Below are 23,190 nucleotides of genomic sequence, written 5' to 3' on the forward strand. Positions count from 1 at the left end.
CTTAGAGCACTACGTCAACTTCTTACAGTAAACATGTTTTGTAGGTTTATCTGGATCAGCTAATTTTGTTTTGTTTTTTTAAGGGGGGAAAAAGTTGGGAATGGATGGAATAAATTTTAGGGGTCTCAAAATGCTAAAAGACTTGCTTATATTGGAGAAAAAGGTCTTATGTCAGTACAACATTTGCCAAGTGTCCTACCCAAGTATGCTAGATGCCGTCTCCAGTCAGAATGTGCCGGAGGAGTGAGGAGTGATACACCACAAAAGTTTCCATTGTAAGGCTGCCACATCTGCATCAGCCTGGCTGACTCACAGCCGAAGGCAACTCCCTGCCTGGCCGAAGTCCAACAAAAGTACACCAGAGCAATTTATACCTTTCCAAAATGCAAATAATTCAAATTACAGACATAACATAAAGCTGAAACAGACACATTTCAGGCATTCCCTTTAAAGTTTAACTCACTCAAGTGATTCTCTCCAAATGGACTTTGTTATTGTTGTTGTTGTTGATAGTGTGTGTAAAAGAAAGGGAGACGGAAACCTAGCAAACCACTCATATATGTTCCTCTCATCTATCCCCAGAAATCTTTTTTTGGAACATATAATGTTTCTTCAGTGAGGTGTTGTTACTTTCTGTACTGGAGCAATTAATCTAATATCTGACCCTTTAAAAACCTGGCATTAAATTTGTTTTGATTTCTTTCTTTCTTTTACAGTTTAACTTTTTGCCCAAAGGCTTAAACAGCATTTTCAAAACTGAATTTTAAAAGAAGCACATAGACAACTGAAATGGTTCATAGCTTGCCTGTGAATGTAAAATTCTTGAATTGTTTGCAAACAGACGAATTCTAAGATTGTATCCATTGTGGGATTGTTGCTGACACTGTGAAGCCTATCATTAGTCCCCCTCTCTCTTTTTTTCTTTAAGGGAAACAGACTCACTAAACAGCAGTCCAGCTTTCCTGTTTATACAGCTGAAAGGGGAGTGGGAGGGAAATCCCAGAAGAAGCAAAGGCCACTGATATAATTTGAGGCTTCCACCTTCACGTTAATGGGCTTTCAATAAAAGGCACTAAAGAAAACAATGCAGATGAGGTGTGCGTTCACACATTCACTTCTTTGTCAAAGTCCCCACGTTTTAGTGTGTGTGCTTTCTTTTTAGCACACATGTGAAAGGGTTAACAGGACTTGTGTTTCTAAAACATGTCTGTGGCTGGTTTTGTGTTGGCGCAATACCAAAAATAACCACAATTAACTCTTTCGAATGTGCACTTGTGTATGTTCTAAAGAACAGCACGCCGTTATGAAGAAACACAATTATTAGTTTTTGTGCGTGAGGAGACTAGGTGGCCATATCCAAACAATGAGAACTGTTTACAATTTTAAAACACCACCTCCAAACCCTTGCCATGTTTCCTTGTGGCATAACAGATAGGGAAGTTTCCACAGGAGGAGTGAGGTAAATTAGTTCTCTTGCATGAAGGCAAGAGCTTCAGTCAGAAACTCTGGCATTTGGAGATTGATAACAGTGGTGGCCAATTCTGCCCACCTACCGCATTACTATATAGGCTGGTTTTGAATTCCTAAAAATATAAGCAGGGTTCTGAAATGGAACGGCTGAGCGCTGAATGGGCCTTTGTAACTCACTCTGTATCAACTGCTCTCTACGGAGTTAAAAAGGAAACTCTGCAGAAGTCAAAAAGTAAAAATATTCCAAAACCATTAGGGAATTCCCTGCAGCATGAGTCACAGAAACGGCTTCCCCACCACACCCATCTAGAAGATTTCCACATAAAAAAGCCATTGTGGGCTTGTTCTAACACAGCAGCAGCAAGAGCAAAAATATATTTTGTATATCTCACCACTTCAGTTATTTCTATTGAGATATTGTTGCTAATTTTACTTAGCTTTCTTCTCCTTATTTATTAGAGTGTGGGAAAAGAGGTTTCAGAGGAAACAGGCTAAATCCTTAATGAATGAGTGCCATGGATTATGCTTCAATTAAGATGAAATAATATATTTAATATGAATGCAATGGGTTGTGCTTCAGTTAACGTGAACATAATTAGTGTGCATAGTCTTACCAAAACCCTTATCCCATTCTTAGTACAATCACATTAACTATGGTTTGTTGGAAACATGAAACATCAAGCATGGATTATTAAACTATCTTGTTTCAACAAACCATAGTTAAGGTTAAAGATTAAGGTTTCAATGTAATGTGATTACCTGAAATTAGAAGCCAAGGCAGCAGTACTGAAAGAGGAGAGGAGATTGCATCCACCTGAAGCCTACTCATTTCCATCAAGACAAACCATCGACTACCGTAGTTGCTAAATGAACATAGCACTTTTAGGTCCTAATTTCAAGACAACACAGCCTGCCTTTATTTTTCAAAGATTTAGATAAAATAATTGCCTCCAATGTGGCTGAGTAGTGATGAATTTATAGTACCAAATTATTAATTAATCTGTATGTATAGCTTCCAAATTATTAATTAATCTGTATGTGACCAGGGGCTTCCTACGGTAGTGCCAAAAATTGTGGAAACCCCTCCTTTAGGAGATTTGTCAAGCTCCTACCCTTTCAGTGTATAGGTAGGAACTTAAACACATTTATTTAAGCAAGATTTTGATGCTTAGCAATTTGTTGCCTCTTCAAGTGCTTAACATGTTTTACCTTGCTGCTGTTGTGCATCTTGATTTGATTTAATATTTGTGTGCAGTTTTTCCAACAACAAAGTGGAGCTTAAAACTTTATTTTCTTTCAACTATTAGGAATGGCTATTTATGTTTTTTGTGGGGGTTTTTAAAGAAGCTTTGTGGATATTTGCTACATAAAACAAAGTAAAAATGTCAAATTAAATAATTCGTTTTGCTTAATTATATTTTTCTTATTAAATTTTGGGGTTTGAATTCTGCTGCGGTTGATCTAATACTTTAACCACATGTTCAAACTTCAAACTGAGATTATTGGTAAATACCCTAATGATCAAGGGTCTGTATACCAAGTCTTATGAGGAACTGTTGAGGGGTTGACTAGATGGCCGTTGGGATTCAAGATGACTTTAACAGATTGGACAACTGGGTCCAAACTAATGAAATGAATTTCAGTAGGGGCAACAGAGGAAGGCAACCAAGATGATCAGGAGTCTGGAACCCAAGGCTTATGAGGAATGGGAATTCGCTGTGTTTATCCCGGAAAAGAGGAGATTGAGAAGAGCTATGACAGCTATCTTCAAATATCAAAAGTGCTGTCACATGGAAGATGGAGCAAGCTTGTTTTCTCCTGCTCTGGAGGGTAGGACTTGAACCAATGGATTCCAGTTACAAGAAAGGAGACTCCAATTAAACATCAGAAAGAACTTTCTGATGGCAACAGCTATTCAGCAGTGGAACCGATTCCCTCAGAAGGTGGAGGTTTTTAAGTAGACGTTGGATGGCCCTCTGTCATGAATGCTTTAGTTGAGATTCCTGTATTGCAGGGGGTTGAATAAGATGACCCTCAAGGTCCCTTCTAACTCTATAATTCACTGAAAAAGTAAGTGCAAGGTGGTACCTACAATTTACCTTTACCTATAGGATGTTCCAATATGGATCTGGCATAAGTAATCTCTCTTCTTGTCTGCTTCTAGGAGTCACAGGTGAGAGCTGAGTGCAGGGTAGGGAAGAAAGGTGAACAAACTACCCCAGGAGGACCACCAATGATACTACCCCTCCCCAACACCCCATACTTCCCATTGGACTACAGCTCCCATTATCCCTAACCACTAGCTATGCCAACTGGGGCTGATGTGAGCTGGAGTCCTATACAATTTGCAGGGCACCATGTTTCCTACCCCTGCCAGAGCAAAAGTGGGCTGAGGTGGCTCTGAACATCTGCCAGGAGTGTAGGAGTGTGAGTGTAAGAGACTCCAGGTATTTGGGAGGGGGATTCTTCCAGTTTCACCCCATTAATTGTCCACCATTTGTTTGCGGTTCAACTCTGGTGGTATTCCAGTAGAACTCTGGGGTTTGAAATGCCAATAATGGATTGTGTGTGTGGGCTCACGCACCCTATTTAGTAATGGCCGCTTACCCGTTTCAGCGGTGAGCAGCAGTTGCGGCCTACCACAGCACCTCAAAAGCCCACGGAGCCTCACCATGTTGTTTTGTGACCATTGGCTCGCCTCCCTGGCCACCATGGAGCATTGTGGGCACCACCAGACCCTCTGTTCAAATTCAGCCAATCCGCGGTGGCCTGGGAGGCGGGGCTTGGGGAGTGGACCTGAGGAGATCCAGGTTCAGCACAACCAACCTCACTGTGAGGTTGTGAAGCTAAACCGTCATGACTTCCCCCAAATAATTCAAGGAGCTGCAGTTTAAGGGTGCTGAGAGTTGTTAGGACACCCATACTCCTCTCCTAGAGTGACAATTTCCAGAATTTCCATTGAAGAAGGATGGATTGTTAAATGATGATGATGATGATGATGATAATCTTATTACTTGCATGCCGCCCATCTGACTGGGTTGCCCCAGCCACTCTGGATGTCTCCCAACAAACCACTCTTGGAATGTGGGAGAAGGGGATTTGTGGTTCTGTGAACAACTTTCAGCACCCAGAACAACCTACACTCCCCAGTATTCGTTGGAGGAAGTCATGTCTATTTAAAGTGCTTCAAATGTGTGGTGTAAACTTTGCCTCTAATCCTAAACATACTTGGGAGTAAGCTCCACTAAATCCAGTGTGGTTTATTTCTGAGTAACCATGCATAAGGTTATGCTGCAAGGCTGTGATTCTAAGTATGCTTATGTGGAACAAACCGTTTGAAACTGTACACAAGTATCTAAGGGACATATTGACCTTAATAGCCCTCATCGAAATACTGTATGGCAAGACTCAGTAACAGTGATACCGTCTTACGTGGATGCCATGCATCCCATACTATCTTTGCCTTTTCCTGTGCTGCAGCGTTAGGAAAATCTGAAATGTATTTCCTACCAGCGACGTCACAACTACTGTGTGCTCGTGAAAGGATTCCGCACTGCAATGGTTCCATCATCTGATTAAACTCCCTGCTAAAGATATCTCTTTCTGGTAAGTGGCCAGGGACCCCTTTATAAAACCAGCACCACTCCCGGAAATAGGGACAAGTGACCTTTCCATTAACTCTTGTGCTCCAAACTGTACAATTCTCATGTTTCTAGCCCCTCTTGATGGCAGAGGCTTTCCAAGTTCCTTGCAAATGAGCCGACACAGAAATGGATGCAGCAAGCAAGTGAAATGGGTGTGGTGGACTCTGAGAGATAGGCAGCCGCAGAAAACAACATTATGCAGAAGGCATGTGGCCGAGGGATATTCTCCCACTTAAGTTTATTACGTGAACTGCAGCTTGACTACCAATCTGAAACTTGATCCTTTTCTGGCCACTTGCCCCTCAAACTGCGACTGCTGCTGGCAATGGAAAGACCAATGGAAAGATCTCGGAGAATGTAAGATCTTTTACCAAATGGAGTTCAGCCAAAAGTCTGCTCACTAGTCTCCACGTCTCATCTCATCGGAACAGACGCCAAACCTTGAGCCTTCAAATGCTGCAGTGCAAAACGAAATGTCTACAGAAGCAGAGCTCACACCCAAAGGTCCTTAAAGTATCTGAGGGACGTGTCTGTTTCAGGACCAATCCCTGCCCCACTTCTAGTAATCTTTTTCCTGAAGATTCTCCTGATCCTCCCGGACAATTCTTTTAAAAATGCAAGTGATATAATTCAGCTAAACTACAGTGCTATGTGAATAGTTTAAACTGCCCAAACTCAGTGACGACTTCTTATTCCGTACATTACAAGATGCATTAAAGCCTTCCACGTTCTAGGAATGTAATATAGAAGTGGCAACCTTCCTGCACCTAACTACCCTGCCTTTCTATGAAAACTCATGGGATTAAATACAAACGCTTCCAGAAAATATAAAGCAGGCTATGTTGCTTGCTAAAAGCAAATGTAGAAACATATTCTCCATGGGAAACTACCAGGAATATGATTCTCAATACAGATCTTTCCCCCAGCAAAATTCCTATCCCCCCAAAAAATTAAGAAAAAAACAACAAAATTAACTCATATCCCATCAAAAACTCATACGGAAGAGCAAGGAAGAATTGAAATTGGTGCTTCTTCCAAATAAAACATTATTTAACAAAATGTCTGTTTGCGAGAAACTTATGATTATATCCTGAGGGCAAATTAATATAATTGTGCATGTGATTATAGACGTCACTTGATTAGTGCAATGTGTTCTGTCACTGTGATGGTTATCCTTTACCCATCACATTGCGTGCAACAAAAGGTGAGCCAAGCAATGCCAAGCTTATCATGTGTTTGGTGGTATGCACACTGATTGTGTCAGATCATCTTGAAGATACCCTGAACAAACATGGAAGTGCTTAAACAGGGATGTTATAAAGCCAGGGATCTCCAGCCTTGGGGTCTGCTGGCACATCTGCAAACTGGATTAACTGTCCTGGGCACTGCACACACCAATTGTACACTCAAACCAATTATATTGACTACAATAGAATGCTTCTTGGAAGTCTAAGCAGGAAGGAGATTTATTGGGTTCCAGGGAAGAACTCTGCAGCTGCATGTATGTTCACGGATACCACACAGGTGAGCCCTATATAGGCCTTGACCATCATAGGAAGCTTGATTCTCAAAAGGCATCCCGCAGGCATCCCTGAGATGGCTTTTGAAACGATGTCTGCCATTTTTCTCAACTAAGATTCCGTAAATTGGATTGACAGGGTCACCTACGAGCAAACTACAGTGTATACATTTGACAAAGCATCTTACCAAATTATTTTAGTGATTAATTGTGAATTCTGCCATTTCTTTAAACACATGTCACATACTTCAGGAATAATGTAGTCAACATTCCTTTGATCTCGCGCCGCACACACACCTTGGCCAGTATAGTTAATGTTAAGTCTGAAGACGTTGAAGATTTCTCCCGAAAAAGGACTCTTATTACTGCTTCTCAAACTCTCTTTATTGAATGCTAACCCAAATTGAAAAAAGCAAGATAAATCGAAAGACGGTCCCAAACCACAACTCTTTCTGTGCAAAGAGGAGTTTGCAGCAGCCAAAGGAAGTACTGGACTCACTGCTACAAGGAAATCTTGAATTTAAGAAGGCTGAACCTGTAAAATATAGCTGACATCTTCTTCTTTTTTAATAACTGTGTGACTGAGTGTCTTGGATACACATTTAATATTGACTTTCACTTCTGGAGAATATAGCTGGATGTGCAAGCAATAATTTATTGACAAAAAAGCCCCTGAAGTAAGGGCTTACTTCAACACTTTGTTTTTTAAAAAACAGCCTTATAAAATGCCTGAGGAAATTACAGTACACTTCTGAAGACAGCATGCTATGGCTCTTGAAAGGAGAGCAATCTCAACCCCGGCTCTCACTACTGCATAAAAAATAACTCTGCTTTCAGAAGAGGTCTTTGCACAATGTTTCTCCCCCAACAAGCTATTTAGATAAGTATGCTAAGCAGCTAATAATATCCTCCCACCTAGCTTTTCCTTTCAGCATTAAGAAACAAAGACACAGAGCACTGTAGGTGAGGCTAACGTCTCATACATCTTCTCATACTTCTTTTTTTAAAAGCATTGAAGAGGGAGTTAAGTTGAGACCACAGCTCTGTTTCTGGCTTGAAGTTCAAGAACGGACTTGATGATTCTTCAGGGTTTCCCTTTCATATGAGTCATTGTTAAGATAGGCCAACAGTGCCTCTTCTCCCGCCTTTCCCATGCAAGGACAATGCTATTTCTCCAGATCCTAGCAACTGAAAGCTAGCCCTTATAGGGAGGCAGAGTTCACAACATTCAGTGAATTAATATATTGGAATGCTTTGCATAAGCAAATGCTATTATATTTATAGATCACATTAATTAACATAGACCTTATTAAAGCCTTTGAGTTTGTCCTTAGGGATGGGTCACAGTTTTGGTAACTCGGTGCAGAATGTCAAAATAATATACAGATATATAAATATATGGATACATTCTCTGATATAGTGTTATGAGTTTGAGAGAGGTAGGTTGTATGCCCGAGCCCCCTTCTCATTTCTGAATCCAGCATAGATTCAGTTCCTGGAATAGTCCTGCTAGCTTCCGGGTGAGATAATGGCCCTCTAAACACGAGCCATTAAGGTAACAAAGGAAGCAGTTCTGTGTCAGATAGCAAATGGGCCTGTCCTCTCCCCCAACTTGCTGGTAGCTGGAAAGACAAAGGCCAGAGTTGGGAGTGTGAGTTTGAGTTATGTGATCAAGAAGCTGGCTGCAGGCTGGGCAGCTGAGAGACAGAGCCATTGCTTGATTTCTGCTGGAATCCAAGGCTGTGGCTATGGAAGAAGCAAGACCCTCTTGGAGTGTGAATGCTCTGAGGCCCTCCATTGTAGGCTCAAGTTGTGTATGTGTGTAAATAAACCATATATCATAAAGACACCACAATCTCTGCTGTCCTTCGTTCCGAGGAAACCTGGAACCCCCTGGCACCATACGTGGCTCGTAGATAGGAGTGGCATGCAACAATATAATATTACATTGCCATTAGCCATGCCATCAGCTACACTGGTAAAAGAAGAAATTGCTCAGTACGCATAGAATTGTCAACCATTTACAATGTTAAAAGGCATGCATTAAATTCTAATACTTCCTTTAGACTGCAATCCTATACACACTTACCAGAGAGTAAGTCCTACTGAAACCCAATCTTGTGTAGACATGCATACAATTGCAATACTAGTAACATTATAGCCAGCCACTACATTGCCTGACAGCAAGTTCTTATGCTCCTGGTCAGAATGGGAAGCCCCAGTTTCCCCATATGTGGACTTCAAATCACATGTTTTTATTGCAGTGTGTGTTCTCTTAAAACTGCCTGGATTCTTTTCTCCTGGTCTGCTTCCAATGTTTATTTTTTTGTCAACAGTTTACTGTTTTGTGCATCCAGCTATATTTTTTCACACTGAAAATCAACATGAAAGTGTATCCAACACACCCAGTCACAGGTTTTCATTTTTTAAAAAAGAAAGGATGCCGGCTCCATTTTAAAGCTTTAATCTTGAATTCAAAATGTCCTAATAGTTCAGTACTTACTTTGACTGCCACCAACTTCTGATTGCACAGAAAGTGTAGTTTTGTACAGTTTTTCAATTTGCGCGTTCAGACCCAGAGACCTCCCCCCTAAATAAACACACATTTGACTCAAATATTAGTTTTGGTTTTTGGCAGAATTTAGGCCAAAACCTTATTGATTACAGAAAAGTGAGTGGTTGCATATGCTCTAGTTTGACTCGCTCCCTGCACCCTTGCAGGTAGCACTGACCCAGGGCACCAGCATAGGTCAGCCAAGGATGAACACCTGAGGTAGGTGAAAAGCCCAAGAACAGACTCTATTTACACCCCAGATGCTCCCCTGGATTCAGGCACGGGCACAACCCCCTCTCAGGGGTTGACCAAACCAAGTTGAGTCCCTGGATTCCTTTAATGGAATGCCCTTCATATAGGGATGGTGAGACCGTTCTCCCATCCCTATCACCTGAACCAGTGCCTATCTGCAACCTTACAAGTTGTGACGATTTGCTATGTGGCAGGCAAAACCCAAATGGCAACAGCCAATCAGTCAAGTGGGGAAAATTCCTGCCGTGCCCGTGTCCCAACGACAGATGACACACGACGGCATAGCAAGGTCAATCGCAAAAATGCCCTAAAAGTAGGGAGAGGTGGGTGGGTGTTCAGATGCAGGACCCATAAGAGGAAGCTCTGGGTCATGTGCATAGGTATATATAGGTCCCTTGATCCGTTTAGACTGCACCCCATTGGCCAGATTAAACCCAGCAATGACGGACCTACCAAACAGGTGTTGTGGCTATCCAATTAACCCACCCACAACCAGGAGGTCAGTCTCCAGGTCTCACCGCAACACATGCCCTCTTTTAGTGAGGACACGATTTATCTCACTATTTTATTACGGGAGATCTCTTTCACAGCATTCAGTGGAGAGAGAGTTTCAAGAGCAATAATGCAGTTCTTCGTAGGACAAATCTTCCAAAAGATGTCAATGTCTTAAAAGTTAACACTAACTATTCTGGCCAAGTTAAATATATGTATTGCACAAACTCAAAGACACGTTGAGTACATTCTCCCAGAGGCATGATGGCAAAGAAATCACAGAATCCAGAATTTAATGGCCAGTTCTAAAATAGGTCACACCTAAAGCTCTCCCTTCCTGCTCTTCTCCATGCAACCCACTCCGCTGGATTCCTAGTTTGAAGGCACCCACTTTATGTATTTTATTCACTTCTCCCAGCATTGATCACGTGGAAGACAGCAAGGGAGTCTACGAGAGGGCATTTGACTGACCTGGTCAGTTTGCATCTCGGTAACTGTACTGCAGTTGGATGCGACAGTTGCCAGAGACTGCCTTACTCAGCAAAAGCGCATTGTGCTGTTAGGGACAGTCAGAAGATTGCAGAGCGAAACAGCAATCTCTTTGGAACTCGGTGAATGTTGAGGGTTAAACGGCCATGACCATCAAAGCCTCCGTTTGAACGGCTGGGAGACGTTAAGTGCGAGAATTTCAGGAGACAGCTTAAAGTTCAGGGGGTTTCAGCAAGCAGCTGTGGAATGTCTCGTTTGTGCCAGCACCACGGAAACCTTTTCTAAAACAAGAAGGCATTTAAAAAGGAACGTTACTCCTCCTTTGCTCTCGCCTTCACTGACCCTGCCTTCAGCTCCCTATCTATTCTAGCCTCACTTGTGATCTCGGGTTTACTCTGAATTATATTTACTTAACCCCCAGTCCCACCAGTGGTTTGAAATAAAATGGGAGATCCAGAAAGATGTTCCCTCATCCCCTCAGCCATTTGCAGCTTAATATAGAGTTGACTCTACAGCACCTCGGAAGAGGAAGTACAGGTTATAAAAGGACAGACAACAAAAGTGGGCTTCTTCAATGGTAATATGTTTTATTTCGTTCCTGGTCTTCGCACAGCTGTCAGACATGTTTTGATCAGCGCTGATCTTCCTAGATGAGCACCTACTTAAATTTACAAAGCTTCGCACACCCCTTAAATTTACTACAACAATGAGAATGTAATTCCCCGGTGCGCCACGAGAAATGTTTTTCAATGCTTTCTTGCTGTCAGTAGTGCGCCTTGCCAACTAATTATTAAAATAATGAGGGGGGGGGATGAAATGAAAAACATAAATGAAGCAAGAAACCCCAAATCCTCGTTTTAAAAAATGGGAATTGAAATAAATCATCTGTGAAAGAAACTATAACACTCCCTCTGACTAGGACATAATAAAATCAGCCACACACCATCAGAAGCTCCTTTACAGATTGTAGAGCTCTGTCCAGCAGTTGTTATAAACATTATGTGCAATTACATCATTTGCACTGGCGCCCATCATTGAGAAAGGTTTCATCAGTAGAAAGTTATTATTGTTTTAACAATATAGGCTAAGGGCCAAAGCAGATATAGCATGGGAGATCAACAAGTGGTATCTGAATTTCTCCTTCATACATCACTAGCTTCTGCAGGTAGCCATAGAGCAAACCCTACTTCCTAACTGCACTGGTAAGAAGAGTATTACAGGATCTAATCAGAATAGCCAGGGGCTTATTTCTCTATACACCCTGCAATACCGTATATGCCATTACGTGAAACAATGATCTGTTTATATAGGACAAGCAGGTCAGTCTCTACACAAGAGAATAAATGGATCCAAACCTGATGCCAAAAATTGCAACTTTCTTCCCCACCCACCCCGCACAATCCCACCCACCTCCCACAGAAGCACCAAATGTCCATTTAATTACATTTAATTCATTTCAGTTTTTAAACAAAGTGCTCACTCCTGCGTTATTTGCTTATGGGGGGGGGGATACATTTTCAAATGATGCAGAGACAAGCATTAAGCTTGAGCTATCTTTCACTGAAATTCCAGAAGTAGCTTCTACATTGTGTGAAAGCTGAAATTTAATACATGGAAATTAACAGTAAGGGAAATGTTGGGGGAAATGGAATAAACTGCTGTGTGGATGCAGTTGAGGTCTTTAAAGTCCTAGAGGACGCAGTTGTTGTCTTTGTTTCCAACAGACTCACACAACTAACACTTTGGAATTCACACAGTGAACAAAGGGCTGGGCAGATGCTGGCGAATCTATCTCCTCCTTCCGCATCAGTTCCCCTAAAAAATGCCTCTCCTCATTAATAAGGTGGTCCATAATGGAAGAGAAGGAGTTCCAAATCCTTCCATGAGCCAGTTGCCAGGGATGAGGTGGCCCATCTCCTTCTGCCAGCGCCCCTTTGGATTCAAGTGTTCATTTAGATGCAAGCACAGAGTGCTTTCCCTGATATGTAAATTCCCTGATATGTAAATTATGGAAGTAGAGAAGATGAATCTCCAAATGTTCTGTGTAGGTACACATCCTGATGTGTGCGTGTTAGTTGCAAACACATGTTTGCTTCTTTCACTAGGTTCTAGGTTTTTTTTACTGCATTTAAGAAAGGATAGCATTTTTAGGCTTTCCCACTGAAGTCAGTGGGGCTTACTTCCAAACATGTTTAGGTTCAGGCTATTAGTGTCGCTTATGGAAGCCTCTAAAACAGTAGTGTGATGCCTGTGTCCCTAGAGGTGTTGGACTAAGAACTCCTATTATCCCTGAGCACTGGCTGCAGCTGATAGGAGCCAGGCATCAGGCCTCATCCAGAGAGTTGCAGGTTCCATACTTCTAAAACTGTCTGCATTTTAAAAAATAATGGATAGGGGCCCGTGTAACTTTTACTTGTCATGACATACAACCAGCAACACACAAACACAGATCTGCACTCATCTGTAGGACCAGTGTTTTAAATACCTGGAGCTTTCTCCACAAATATGACTTTGGAGTCTTGAAGAAAGTTGTGTCCGTTCAGTATCATTTTCTTTCCACCCATCACATGATAACTATCAGCACTTTGCTTCTCTACCAAAGGCAGCTCCTGAGCAGATCTTTGAGCTGATGAGATTGAGAAATAAGCACCGTTATTATAAGCACAAATCAAATACTGTGAACGCACAAACACATACACAGAGGTCTGAAGGATTTCGTCCTGATATTCAAACCATGATCCTTCTAGCAAGCCTACCTAAATCAAGATATGCCAATTTCTGCTGGAAATAATTTTAATTTTGGTTTCAGTGATGCAATGGCTGAAATATGCTTTGTCCTGGCTGAATTTTAAGGATGGAACAGACAAAGCAGAACATATTGATGCTGAGCATGCACATGAACACACACACACACACACACACACACACACAGAGAGAGAGAGAGAGAGAGAGAGAGAGAGAGAGATTATACTCACAGCATTCAATTGGGTTGGATGCCACTTGTAGAGAAAGGTTTCTCCCATTAGGTTGGGGGATATGAACGCGGAAGACCAGTCGAACCCGTGTATTCTTCCTTCCAATGTCAGTTTCCCCTTTCCTCAGCTCTATATCTGAATTTCTGAGTTTCAGTATTCCAGCACAGTCAATGCTGTCCAAATATAAACAAATAAAAAACAAACTTTAAAACCAGCCTTCATAAGCTTCCAGAACAACATTTTTTTTTTTGAAGGGTGGGAGGGGAATTATAGTCTCACTGAGGAAAAAGTACCACATAGCTCCCATTCACAGAATTAAAATCCCTCGGGAAGTCCTTACCCAATAGCTTAATCCACCCTTGGATCAATCCCGAAATCAGTTATCCAAACTATCAAGAGTGCCGCCTCTGGAAAGGAGCTAACATGAGTTGCCCATTGGCCCCACTCTTATTTTAGCACTGCTTGCTAATTCGCCACATGGCAGCATGAGGCCTACAGAGTTGCTAGGCAACTGCTACCTGATATCCCTTCCCTTTTATGGGACATTTGGACATCACAGAAAGGATCATGGGGCTCTTTTCCCACTTCCATTCACCTTCTGGAAGTAACTCAGTGGAAATCTGGGGGTTTTGGCTCCAGCTCCAGGGACTAACAAAAACCCTATGATCGATGTCAACAGGGTTGGACCCACATCATTAATCTTCCTGGCATTTCTCTGACAAACAGGAATATACTGTCCCTAGCACTGCAGTTAAGAATCCTGAGATGTTTTTGAAACTTCATTCCACGAATATTTATTACTGAATGGTTCTCTTAATGCTGTAACTCCTTGCTCTGACACCAGTGGAGGGCCGTTATGTTGAAAATTATTTAAGGGTAGGGGAATTTTGAGCAATTGGGTAAGAAAAGAAAAGAAAAACAGCTTCAGGATTAAGATTTATGGATAAAGTTTAAACCAGGTGCCATTCTGAAAAAGAAATGTTACATCCTCTCCAACATTTCTCCACTGAAAATAGGAAACTCCTATTGATGTTTAAATCAGCAGCTGATAGTGTGTTTCCCTTTTCGTGGAAAGGCTCCCAAACCACTAAACTGATATGTACCAGCAAGCGAGTCCAAAAGCTGCCCATTAGGTAGGAGCCCAGACTCTGAGCTCTCATTTTGAAAAATGAAGCCTCTAGGTAGAAAGTTATGCAGCAAAATGTGCTGTTCCCTTTCTAAGGCCCCATCTGCACTACAGCTTTAAAGCAGTATCGTACCACTATAAACAGCCATTGCTTCTCCCAAAAATGGCAAATGCAAAATGTGGAAACTTTGCAAAGAGGCTCAGTCATGACTTCTGCTGTGTTCAGGCACCCCTTAAGAATTCACTATATACTTAACTTAAAGTACAGTGGCATACATATCTACGGTACTTAGAAGTAAGTCTCTTTGTATTTAATGGGGCTTTCTCCTAGATAAGTGAGTATGGGATGGCAGCCTAGGCTCTGGGTTTAGGGGGAAACAGAGTTATTGAGCCTTTAGCAGCTGTATGGCAGGCAGCAATTCAACAGGTTAAGCCTTTTCTAGTATGGATACAATTATGGGAAAAGCTTCACCATGACAGCACTCTAACTTTGTGTTATGCCATGCCCCCATGGCGGCCATGTTGTGACTGGCACCCACAGCACTCTCTCAGACATGTGTTTTAAAAGGTTGGTGACCGCTGCATTCGTTAAACTGAGTTAATTGTCTCAGGTGGTGGTCACAGCAGTTGATTAGCCCCTTCCCCACTTGCCACAGCCCTCCACTTGCTTGCCACAGCTACCACCCCCCTCCTGCCTCTAGAGGGGTTTTCCAGAGTGCCTGACTGCCCCATCCCTGGCTCCGAGGAAGCACTAGCTCCCAACTGGATATAATTTCAAAATCCATGGAAGAAGTCATAATTCCAAGGAATTTTCCTAGAAGGAAAATGGCAAGAATGAAAAAAAGGAGAGGAGAAAGGTGGGGAGAGCAGGAATATCAGAATGGAGAGCCAACAACACTTGCATCACATGGTACTAATGGACCCCTTGATAGGTAAATGTACTACATTTTTGAAGAGTCAGCTAACAGCAATCTTGCTTTGAAGAAAACCTTAAAGAAATGAAATCTTGGGGGTGGGGGAGGTGATGAAAAATCTCCAATATCATTTACTCTGGAGTATCATCTTCAGCAAAACATACTAAGGGAAATGAATGGGACTTAATGCTGAAACTTGGATCCCTGAGTTAGACATTTGCTTTACACTGAGTATGTTAGTATTTTTCTTCCTCACTGTAAACATGATTTGCAGAATTAGGATTTAAATGCAGAGTACAATAACAGGAATAGCTTTTTTTCACCCTGATCCCATTGTTAAGCCCATATTAAGTGTGAGGTTCTCAGCTCACAGACATAAGCAAGCCTTATAAATGTCAAACACACACACACACACACACAAAAAAAAAAAACCTTGAGTGGAAAGTTTGATTAAAATTTATTATAACTATGGATATAATACTGTCATGAAAATTTATAGACTCTGGCTCAGAGATCCACTCAACCAGTCTTTATTATAATGGAGGATATAAAATAAGTTTGTAAAATTAAAGCAACTTCACCTCTTTTATTATCTTTCTATCTCTGGGGCTTTGGGCTGATTCAGACAGAATATGATTAGATGCCATGAAAATTAGTCTTCTAGATGCTCCACGTTGCACATTTCCACCTCCCCTTTACAACAATTTCTTTCCTGGTTTGGGGGTGTTTGTCTTCCAATCCAAGATAGACAGACATAGTTTGAACTTGGCTTCCAGCCCTGGTTTTGAGAGTTTGGGTGAAGCAACAAACTATGGTTTACCTCAGACTAGGAAAGAAGGAGGGAAGTATCTGGCTCCAGAAGATGAAGAAGGAGTGTGTTGGCCCCAAGGCTTCCTGAAGGCTTGCTCTCATTATGCAAACCAATGGTTTGGCTTTATATCTCAACCAGCCCTTACTACTACTACTACTACTACTACTACTACTACTACTACTACTACTATTACTATTACATGACACACAAAAATTCAACAGGTAAAACTTGCTCCCTTTTGTTTAGTTTTAGCACCAAGAAAAGGAGCATGCTATCTGCATAAACAAACTGCCATTATGTTTGTCATTATGACGCGAGTTATGCGGAAGACTAATATGCTACGTGCTTGCCAAACACAAGAAAGGAGTAAATTTACTTCAGTAAACTGGGAAGAGGGCTGGCCATATGCTCCATTTGTATAAATTGATTGCATGCCACCGACTTCAGTGGAAGAAAGCCAGTTTCCACATACATTTTCAACTAGAATTTGGCACAACTCTCCTGCTATAAAATATCAAAAATGGTCAGAGCTGTCTCTGTCTTGGTTTTCGGTGGGTGGGTGGGTGGAATTCTATGAGATGAGCTGCTGTGGTGGCAGGCAAGTATGTCCAATTAGACACAGGGCCAGACATCATAATCCCCAATGTTGTTCCTGTGTTGCAAGCAAACCAGAGATGTTACACAGCTCAAGACCATGCAAGGAAGCTGGCATTGGCCCTCTTTTGCCGGATTCAGCACAGTATTGATAAAACCCTTACAAAGCCCAAAAATGACTGGGACGGGACCTAAAACACATACCATTCTAAAGTCCATTAGAACAATACTATATCCCTGATATATTGTAATAAACTTTTACTGTATGCTTGTAAAAGGCAAACCACAGGGGAAACACCAGTTTATTTATTTATTTATTTATTGCTAATTCTACTCAGCTATTGAGTGTCCCACATAGGACTGAGGTTTTTCCTGCCATATATATCTATGAAATCCTTATCTTTAATGTAATATTGGGGGGGGGCAGGTTAATAAGGCAAACCCCAGCAAATTAAACTCTCCAATCATGGAGCTTCACAGTTAAAGCCTCTCTTTCCAGGTCTCGGTGGAATAAATCTACCGTAATTTCTGAGAAAGATCTTACAATAAATATATGTGTAGCATTGCCTCATTGATCTAAATGGCTTGGCAGACACCAAAAACATTTGATTAGTCTCGGCATTCAAGTAAACAGCTGTGATATTTACACATAATTAAACTGACACATTACATAGATTGATATAGCAAGACCTAAGCGTTTCAGGTTAACTGAGATCTGAGTAATCAAATCATCATTGTAATTATAGGGTCTGATATCTTGCAGGAGCACAGTGAGGGAGAAGAGAGAGAGAGAGAGAGAGAGAAAGAGAGAAAGAAAGAAAGAAAGAAAGAAAGAAAGAAAGAAAGAAAGAGAGAGAGAGAGAGAGAGAGAGAGTTAGAGTTATCTCCATGTTCATTTAGTTGGATTGCTCAAAAAGAAGAGAGATCCCATATTATCTTGTGTGTGACTCTCCAAAGGAAAGGCTTGGCTTTGCACATACAAGCCGGCCTTTTGCTTCAAACTGTCAAAATGCAATCCCATGTATATTAACAAAGAACTAAGTCCCATTGTAACCAATACGCCCAGGTGAGCACGCACAGGATTGTAGCCACAGTGAATTAGGGCTCAATCTTATACACAAGAACCTGGCATAAATTAAAGGTAAAGGTAAAGGGACCCCTGACCATTAGGTCCAGTTGTGTCCGACTCTGGGCTTGCGGTGCTCATCTCACTTTATTGGTCGAGGGAGCCGGCATAGAGCTGCCGGGTCATGTGGCCAGCATGACTAAGCTGCTTCTGGCGAACCAGAGAAGCGCATGGAAATGCCATTTTCCTTCCCACCGGAGCGGTACCTATTTATCTACTTGCACTTTGATGTGGTTTCGAACTGCTAGGTTGGCAGAAGCAGGAACCGAGCAACAGGAGCTCACCCCGTCGCAGGGATTCAAACCGCTGAACTTCTGATTGGCAAGTCCTAGGCTCTGTGGTTTAACCCACAGTGCCACCCGCATCCCTGGTATAAATTAAGCTAGTGTAAATTAACCTGGGATGACAAGATTCCACCTAAACATTAGGAAGAACTTCCTGACAGTAAGAGCTGTTCGACAGTGGAATTTGCTGCCAAGGAGTGTGGTGGAGTCTCCTTCTTTGGAGGTCTTTAAGCAGAGGCTTGACAACCATATGTCAGGAGTGCTCTGATGGTGTTTCCTGCTTGGCAGGGGGTTGGACTCGATGGCCCTTGTGGTCTCTTCCAACTCTATGATTCTATGATATCGGATACAAGCCCTACTTTGGTCAGCTGCTGCTGCTGCTCTAAGCCTGACAGTTTGGGGGGGGACAAAACAATCGTTCTTTACAACAAATGCAGTACAAAGTGTTGTTGTTATCTACTAAGGTCATCATCCCTGACCACTGACCGTGCTGGCTACAGCTTGCAGGAGTTGTAGACTCCAATATCTGGAAGGCACTACATTGGCTATCCCTGGTTCAAATGATTCAGGTTGAAACATATATGCCATGAAGTTGTGTGCATGTTTTCTGCAACTTTTTTAAACTACCAAAAACAGCTGCAAAGGCTACAATCTTCAATGAAGGACTGGCAGGAGGCACAATTATTTGCCCTCCTATCATTTTCCCCGCTCAAAATCATTTCCTCTGCTAACTACCTTTTTCCCCTGTGGAGGCAAAGTGTGCATAACAATGCAAGCATTCACGAAAACAACATGCAAAAGTACATTGTGGTAGGTAAAATTGTTAGCAACATGTGTATATTAGGTAACACTACATAAGAATAATTTGGGCAGATGTACACTACAATGATGACAGATTTAAAAAAGGACTTAAAAAACACTTCAAACTAATCCAGAAATATGACAAACTGCATTTAAAACTGCAAATATGACAAACTGCATTAAAAATGAGAAAATGAAATTGACAAGTTTGTCCATCTGTCTTGGAGGTGGGGAACTGGCTATATATATTTTTCATATTCAGCCATTTTTCTTCCCCCACAATCTGTTGGTATGGTTGGTTACTTACATTTTCCCCTAAGCAATGCATTTCGTACCTATTTTTGGTTGGACAAGCACAGTGCAAAATTCAGAGAAATGTGAATTTTGACGGATAGCTGCATTTCAGTTTGCAGATTGTTTCAAGAACCGTGAATGAGCTGTTCCAAGTTTCTCTCCTATGTACAACCACTCTTTGCTCTAGTTTTCAACCTCCTGTGGCTCCCTTTTTTTTGAAAATTAAAATTAAGAAGTTGAAAAAAACTTACCCAACCTTTTGCCTCATTTAGCTGCAACCTCAGAAAGGACCTGGACTAATTTTTTCCTAAATACATACATACACAAACACACTCCTATTTTCTTCTTCGTAGGAAAGATTCAAATAGGTCCTTTATTGCAGAATAGCCTGCAGGAATAAGGTGGTGGTGTGTTAGGAACTTAAAAGTGGGAGCCGAGGCTGGAAATATTTGAGGCACTGTAACTGATACTCAGATTTTAAATGGCAAAGAAGCACATTGTCGCTTTCTATCTAGAGTTTCAACCAATCAGTTGTCCTAAATAAATATTTGTAAATTTTAACTGAGGCATTAAAATGCTGCTGAGCAAAGCACGCATACAAAAGCTAGGGGAATTTTCCAAATGAGAAAGATATTGTACAGGATTCTGTACCAGGGGCGGGTAAGTTACATACAGTTGGCACTCAGTTTTTAAAAGGGGGGGGGGAGAGAAAGGAGAAGAGAAAAAGCAGAGTAGGAAAACACATAGCACCAAAAGTGCTGGGAGGATGTGTGCCTTACATTGCTCTCATGTTGTTTTCGGGAAGAAGCGGGATTTCCAAAACTTTGGTGTTGGAAAGTATCGTTTCGTGGCTGGTTGTGGAGACCGTCTTCCCAGTGATCCGGTGAACCTGGTAGAAGGCATGGGGTCTCAGCAGGCGGTCGTCTGCAGTCCCGATGAACAGCTGTAGCGTGAGCGGTTCACTTTCTAAGTAACCGTGTAGCTGGCAGGAGAACAGAAAGAACTCTTCATAAGCACCGTACACATAAACTGCAAGGAATCTATTAAATTTTTATATGCAAGGGAGTCTAATTTAAGGAGAAAACTTGTGACAGGTGCTAAGTGTTAAGCTCTCCTCCCCCCTCCCCCCACACGTACACATACTCCTTTTTTGTGGTAACATAATATAGGGACAATAAAAAGGTACACTCCGAGAATGTATCATTATTGTAGATGACCTAAGGCACTTCAGACAGACTTTGAGCAGCACAGATTCATACATTTCATGGAACAATTTTTGACAGAAAACAGCAACGACGAGAGTCTCTGTTTCTCTGGAAAAGCAAATAGGTAGCCGGAGAGTGAAAGCCAGGAGGATTAAGTTTCATCACTTCTGCTGTCAATATCGTGTGTTGGCGTGGAGAAGACACCCTCAAATCTCTAGGAGGCAAAATACTATGTCTAGGTACTCACACAGAAATGGGGGCAAGGGAGAGAGAGAGAATCCAAATAGGAGGAGGAGGAGGAGGAGGAGGAGTTTGGACTTGATATCCCGCCTTTCACTTCCTTTAAGGAGTCTCAAAGCGGCTAACAATCTCCTTTCCCTTCCTCCCCCACAACAAACACTCTGTGAGGTGAGTGAGGCTGAGAGACTTCAGAGAAGTGTGACTGGCCCAAGGTCACCCAGCAGCTGCATGTGGAGGAGCAGGGAATCGAACCCAGTTCACCAGATTACGAGTCCACCGCTCTTAACCACTACACCATGCTGGCTCTTATAGCTGAGGAGGTTGTGTGAGCATCACAATTTAAGGAGCCTGAGCAACCAAGTTCTTTCCAGCCCCTGGTACTGAGGCCTCCTTTATGATAAGTGAGCATATTTGCAGAATGATATTTTATAGCGTGCCTAGGCTGAAGCCTAATATACATATTCTACAAGCACACAGCATATACAGAATGATGTCAAGAGAAGCAGTTTTAGCTCATCTCCTGCTGCTCTGGCACACCTGATTCATCAGAGAAGAGAGGGGAGGAGGGGTTCAGACTGTAGTTTCTGTAGTGGTGACATACAAGATGCTGAAATATAACAAATCAAATCAGCGGATTGGAAGAGGCAGGGAAGGGGGGGAAACCTCAAGTTAAGTAGTTCAATCTGCGCTAGTGTCTGGCTACCTCTTGGCAAGCTGCACACCAGGCAGAGCTTCTGATGTGCACACCACTAAAACTCTGCCAAAGGGAGCCCTTCTGCCGCACGCAAGGCCCATTATATCTGGCACAATTGGCATTCCTTCCGTGTACGTTTGTGAAATGCCTTAGCTAGCAAAAAAAAAGAGAGAGGGGAGTCACAAAATGTGCTGTTAAAGCTAAATGAAAGTTAAGGAGTGATAGTTTTTGTTTCAATCTGATAAAATCCTTTAAACAAACCTTCAGTGGGAATACAGCTTGGTATGTGGGGCAGAAGTAATATCTGGGAGTGCCTTGCTGGGAAGCACTGAGACTGCTCTAGAGGAAAGGGTCTCAGAAGCCCCACTGCTGGCACAGAGTCCACCAGACTGTCCTTGCTAGCCAGGACAAAATAGCTGGTGCACAAAGGAGGGATGCTGAAAAGCAAGCCACTACTACAATTCTGTGTCTGAAGCATGCAAAGAATACTAGCAGAACAGACAAGGAGGCATCGTATTAGCTTCTCCCTTTCTGGACTTTGCATGTACGTTCTTTAGAAAGAACTAGGTGGACCTTCTGAAACCTGTGTGAGACCCAGCCTCAAAACACTGAAGTGTTTTCAAGAAGTGTTTTGTCACTGATGGTGTATTTAAAAAGAAAAGAAAAGACATTACTGCATGGAGATTGCAGATATTGAGAAAGGATCACCAAATAAAAGCCTCCTGACTGATTTGGTGGCTTTTGTGCTGGAAGTCATGGGACTGATAGGATACTGGGGGGGGGGCATTTGATCGTGGCTCCTTTTTATGAAACACTACATTAGGCGCCTCCAGCCCTACCTCAGAAGTAATGCGAGCCAAATTTGTTTAGTACACCCGATGGATATGGAAGAAGACTGAAAAGCTGCTCACTGGTTCAGCTCTCCCCTGTGTCCAAAACATGGCATGGCAATGTCTGTTTCTGTTAGTTAAAAGGTTCACAGGAAAAGTCACCACTGATGGCTAAAAGAATAAAATATGGAAAGGGAAGGGAAGGGAATAGTTATACTAGTGTGTAATGAAGAATTTTTGCTCATCTAGGCAGGGTCGGGATTCATTAGCACAGCGGCACCTATTTTGTCAACTACAGGAGGAACTGTCGGGAAGCAGGCCCAGCCCAAAACACTTTGCAGCCTGAGGCAAAGGACAAAATGGCACCCCATCCATTCCACCTGCAGAAGCCAACCAGCCTGTCAACGGACATTTACTCCAACACTAGCAGCAGTGCTCTCCCCTACTCCTAAGGGCAGCAGGGTAGTTTACGGGATGCAGGACAGGGTGTGCGTGTTCTGTCTTTAACATCTGACACCGTACCCAACAGCATCTGCCTCCTGATGTGGCCACCTCATTTTGCTAATGGTAGGACTGGCCCTGTTGGGAAGTCATCAGAAATCTCAGATGGTACATACAAAATGCCCCATTGAGGGTATGTAGCTTGAGCTGGTGTCTTGTTTATAGCTTATTTGCATCACTGCAACCAAACAAGGAAGCTACAAGTAGACTGTTTTGTCTGTCCCAGATTTTTCTGTCAGCTTCACCCTGCTAATGGATGGGACTTGATAGCTTTGTTCCTCTTGAAATGATTTGCATATCAATGCATAAGTGGGCAGCGCCTTATCTGGAAGCAGGCATCAACTTATTACGGGAAAGATTGAAATGAAAGCAATA

The 23,190-nt window shown here is 42.2% G+C and overlaps 1 protein-coding gene across 3 annotated transcripts in view; it reads right to left on the bottom strand.

Moving 5' to 3' along the window:
- The window catches only part of NFATC1 (nuclear factor of activated T cells 1), a 134,347-nt gene that overhangs the window by 50,384 nt on the left and 60,773 nt on the right, over nucleotides 1–23,190 (bottom strand). For all 3 annotated transcript variants that reach the window (XM_081205800.1, XM_081205802.1, XM_081205801.1), the window contains exons 4-6: nucleotides 20,125–20,327; nucleotides 13,396–13,568; nucleotides 12,906–13,046 (exon numbers count right to left, since the gene is read on the bottom strand). In XM_081205800.1, the coding sequence (XP_081061926.1) occupies nucleotides 12,906–13,046; nucleotides 13,396–13,568; nucleotides 20,125–20,327 (517 nt within the window). The remainder of the gene's footprint in view (nucleotides 1–12,905; nucleotides 13,047–13,395; nucleotides 13,569–20,124; nucleotides 20,328–23,190) is intronic.

Source organism: Podarcis bocagei, assembly GCF_964188305.1.
Source record: "Podarcis bocagei genome assembly, chromosome: 8".
Classification (NCBI taxonomy): Eukaryota; Metazoa; Chordata; class Lepidosauria; order Squamata; family Lacertidae; genus Podarcis; species Podarcis bocagei.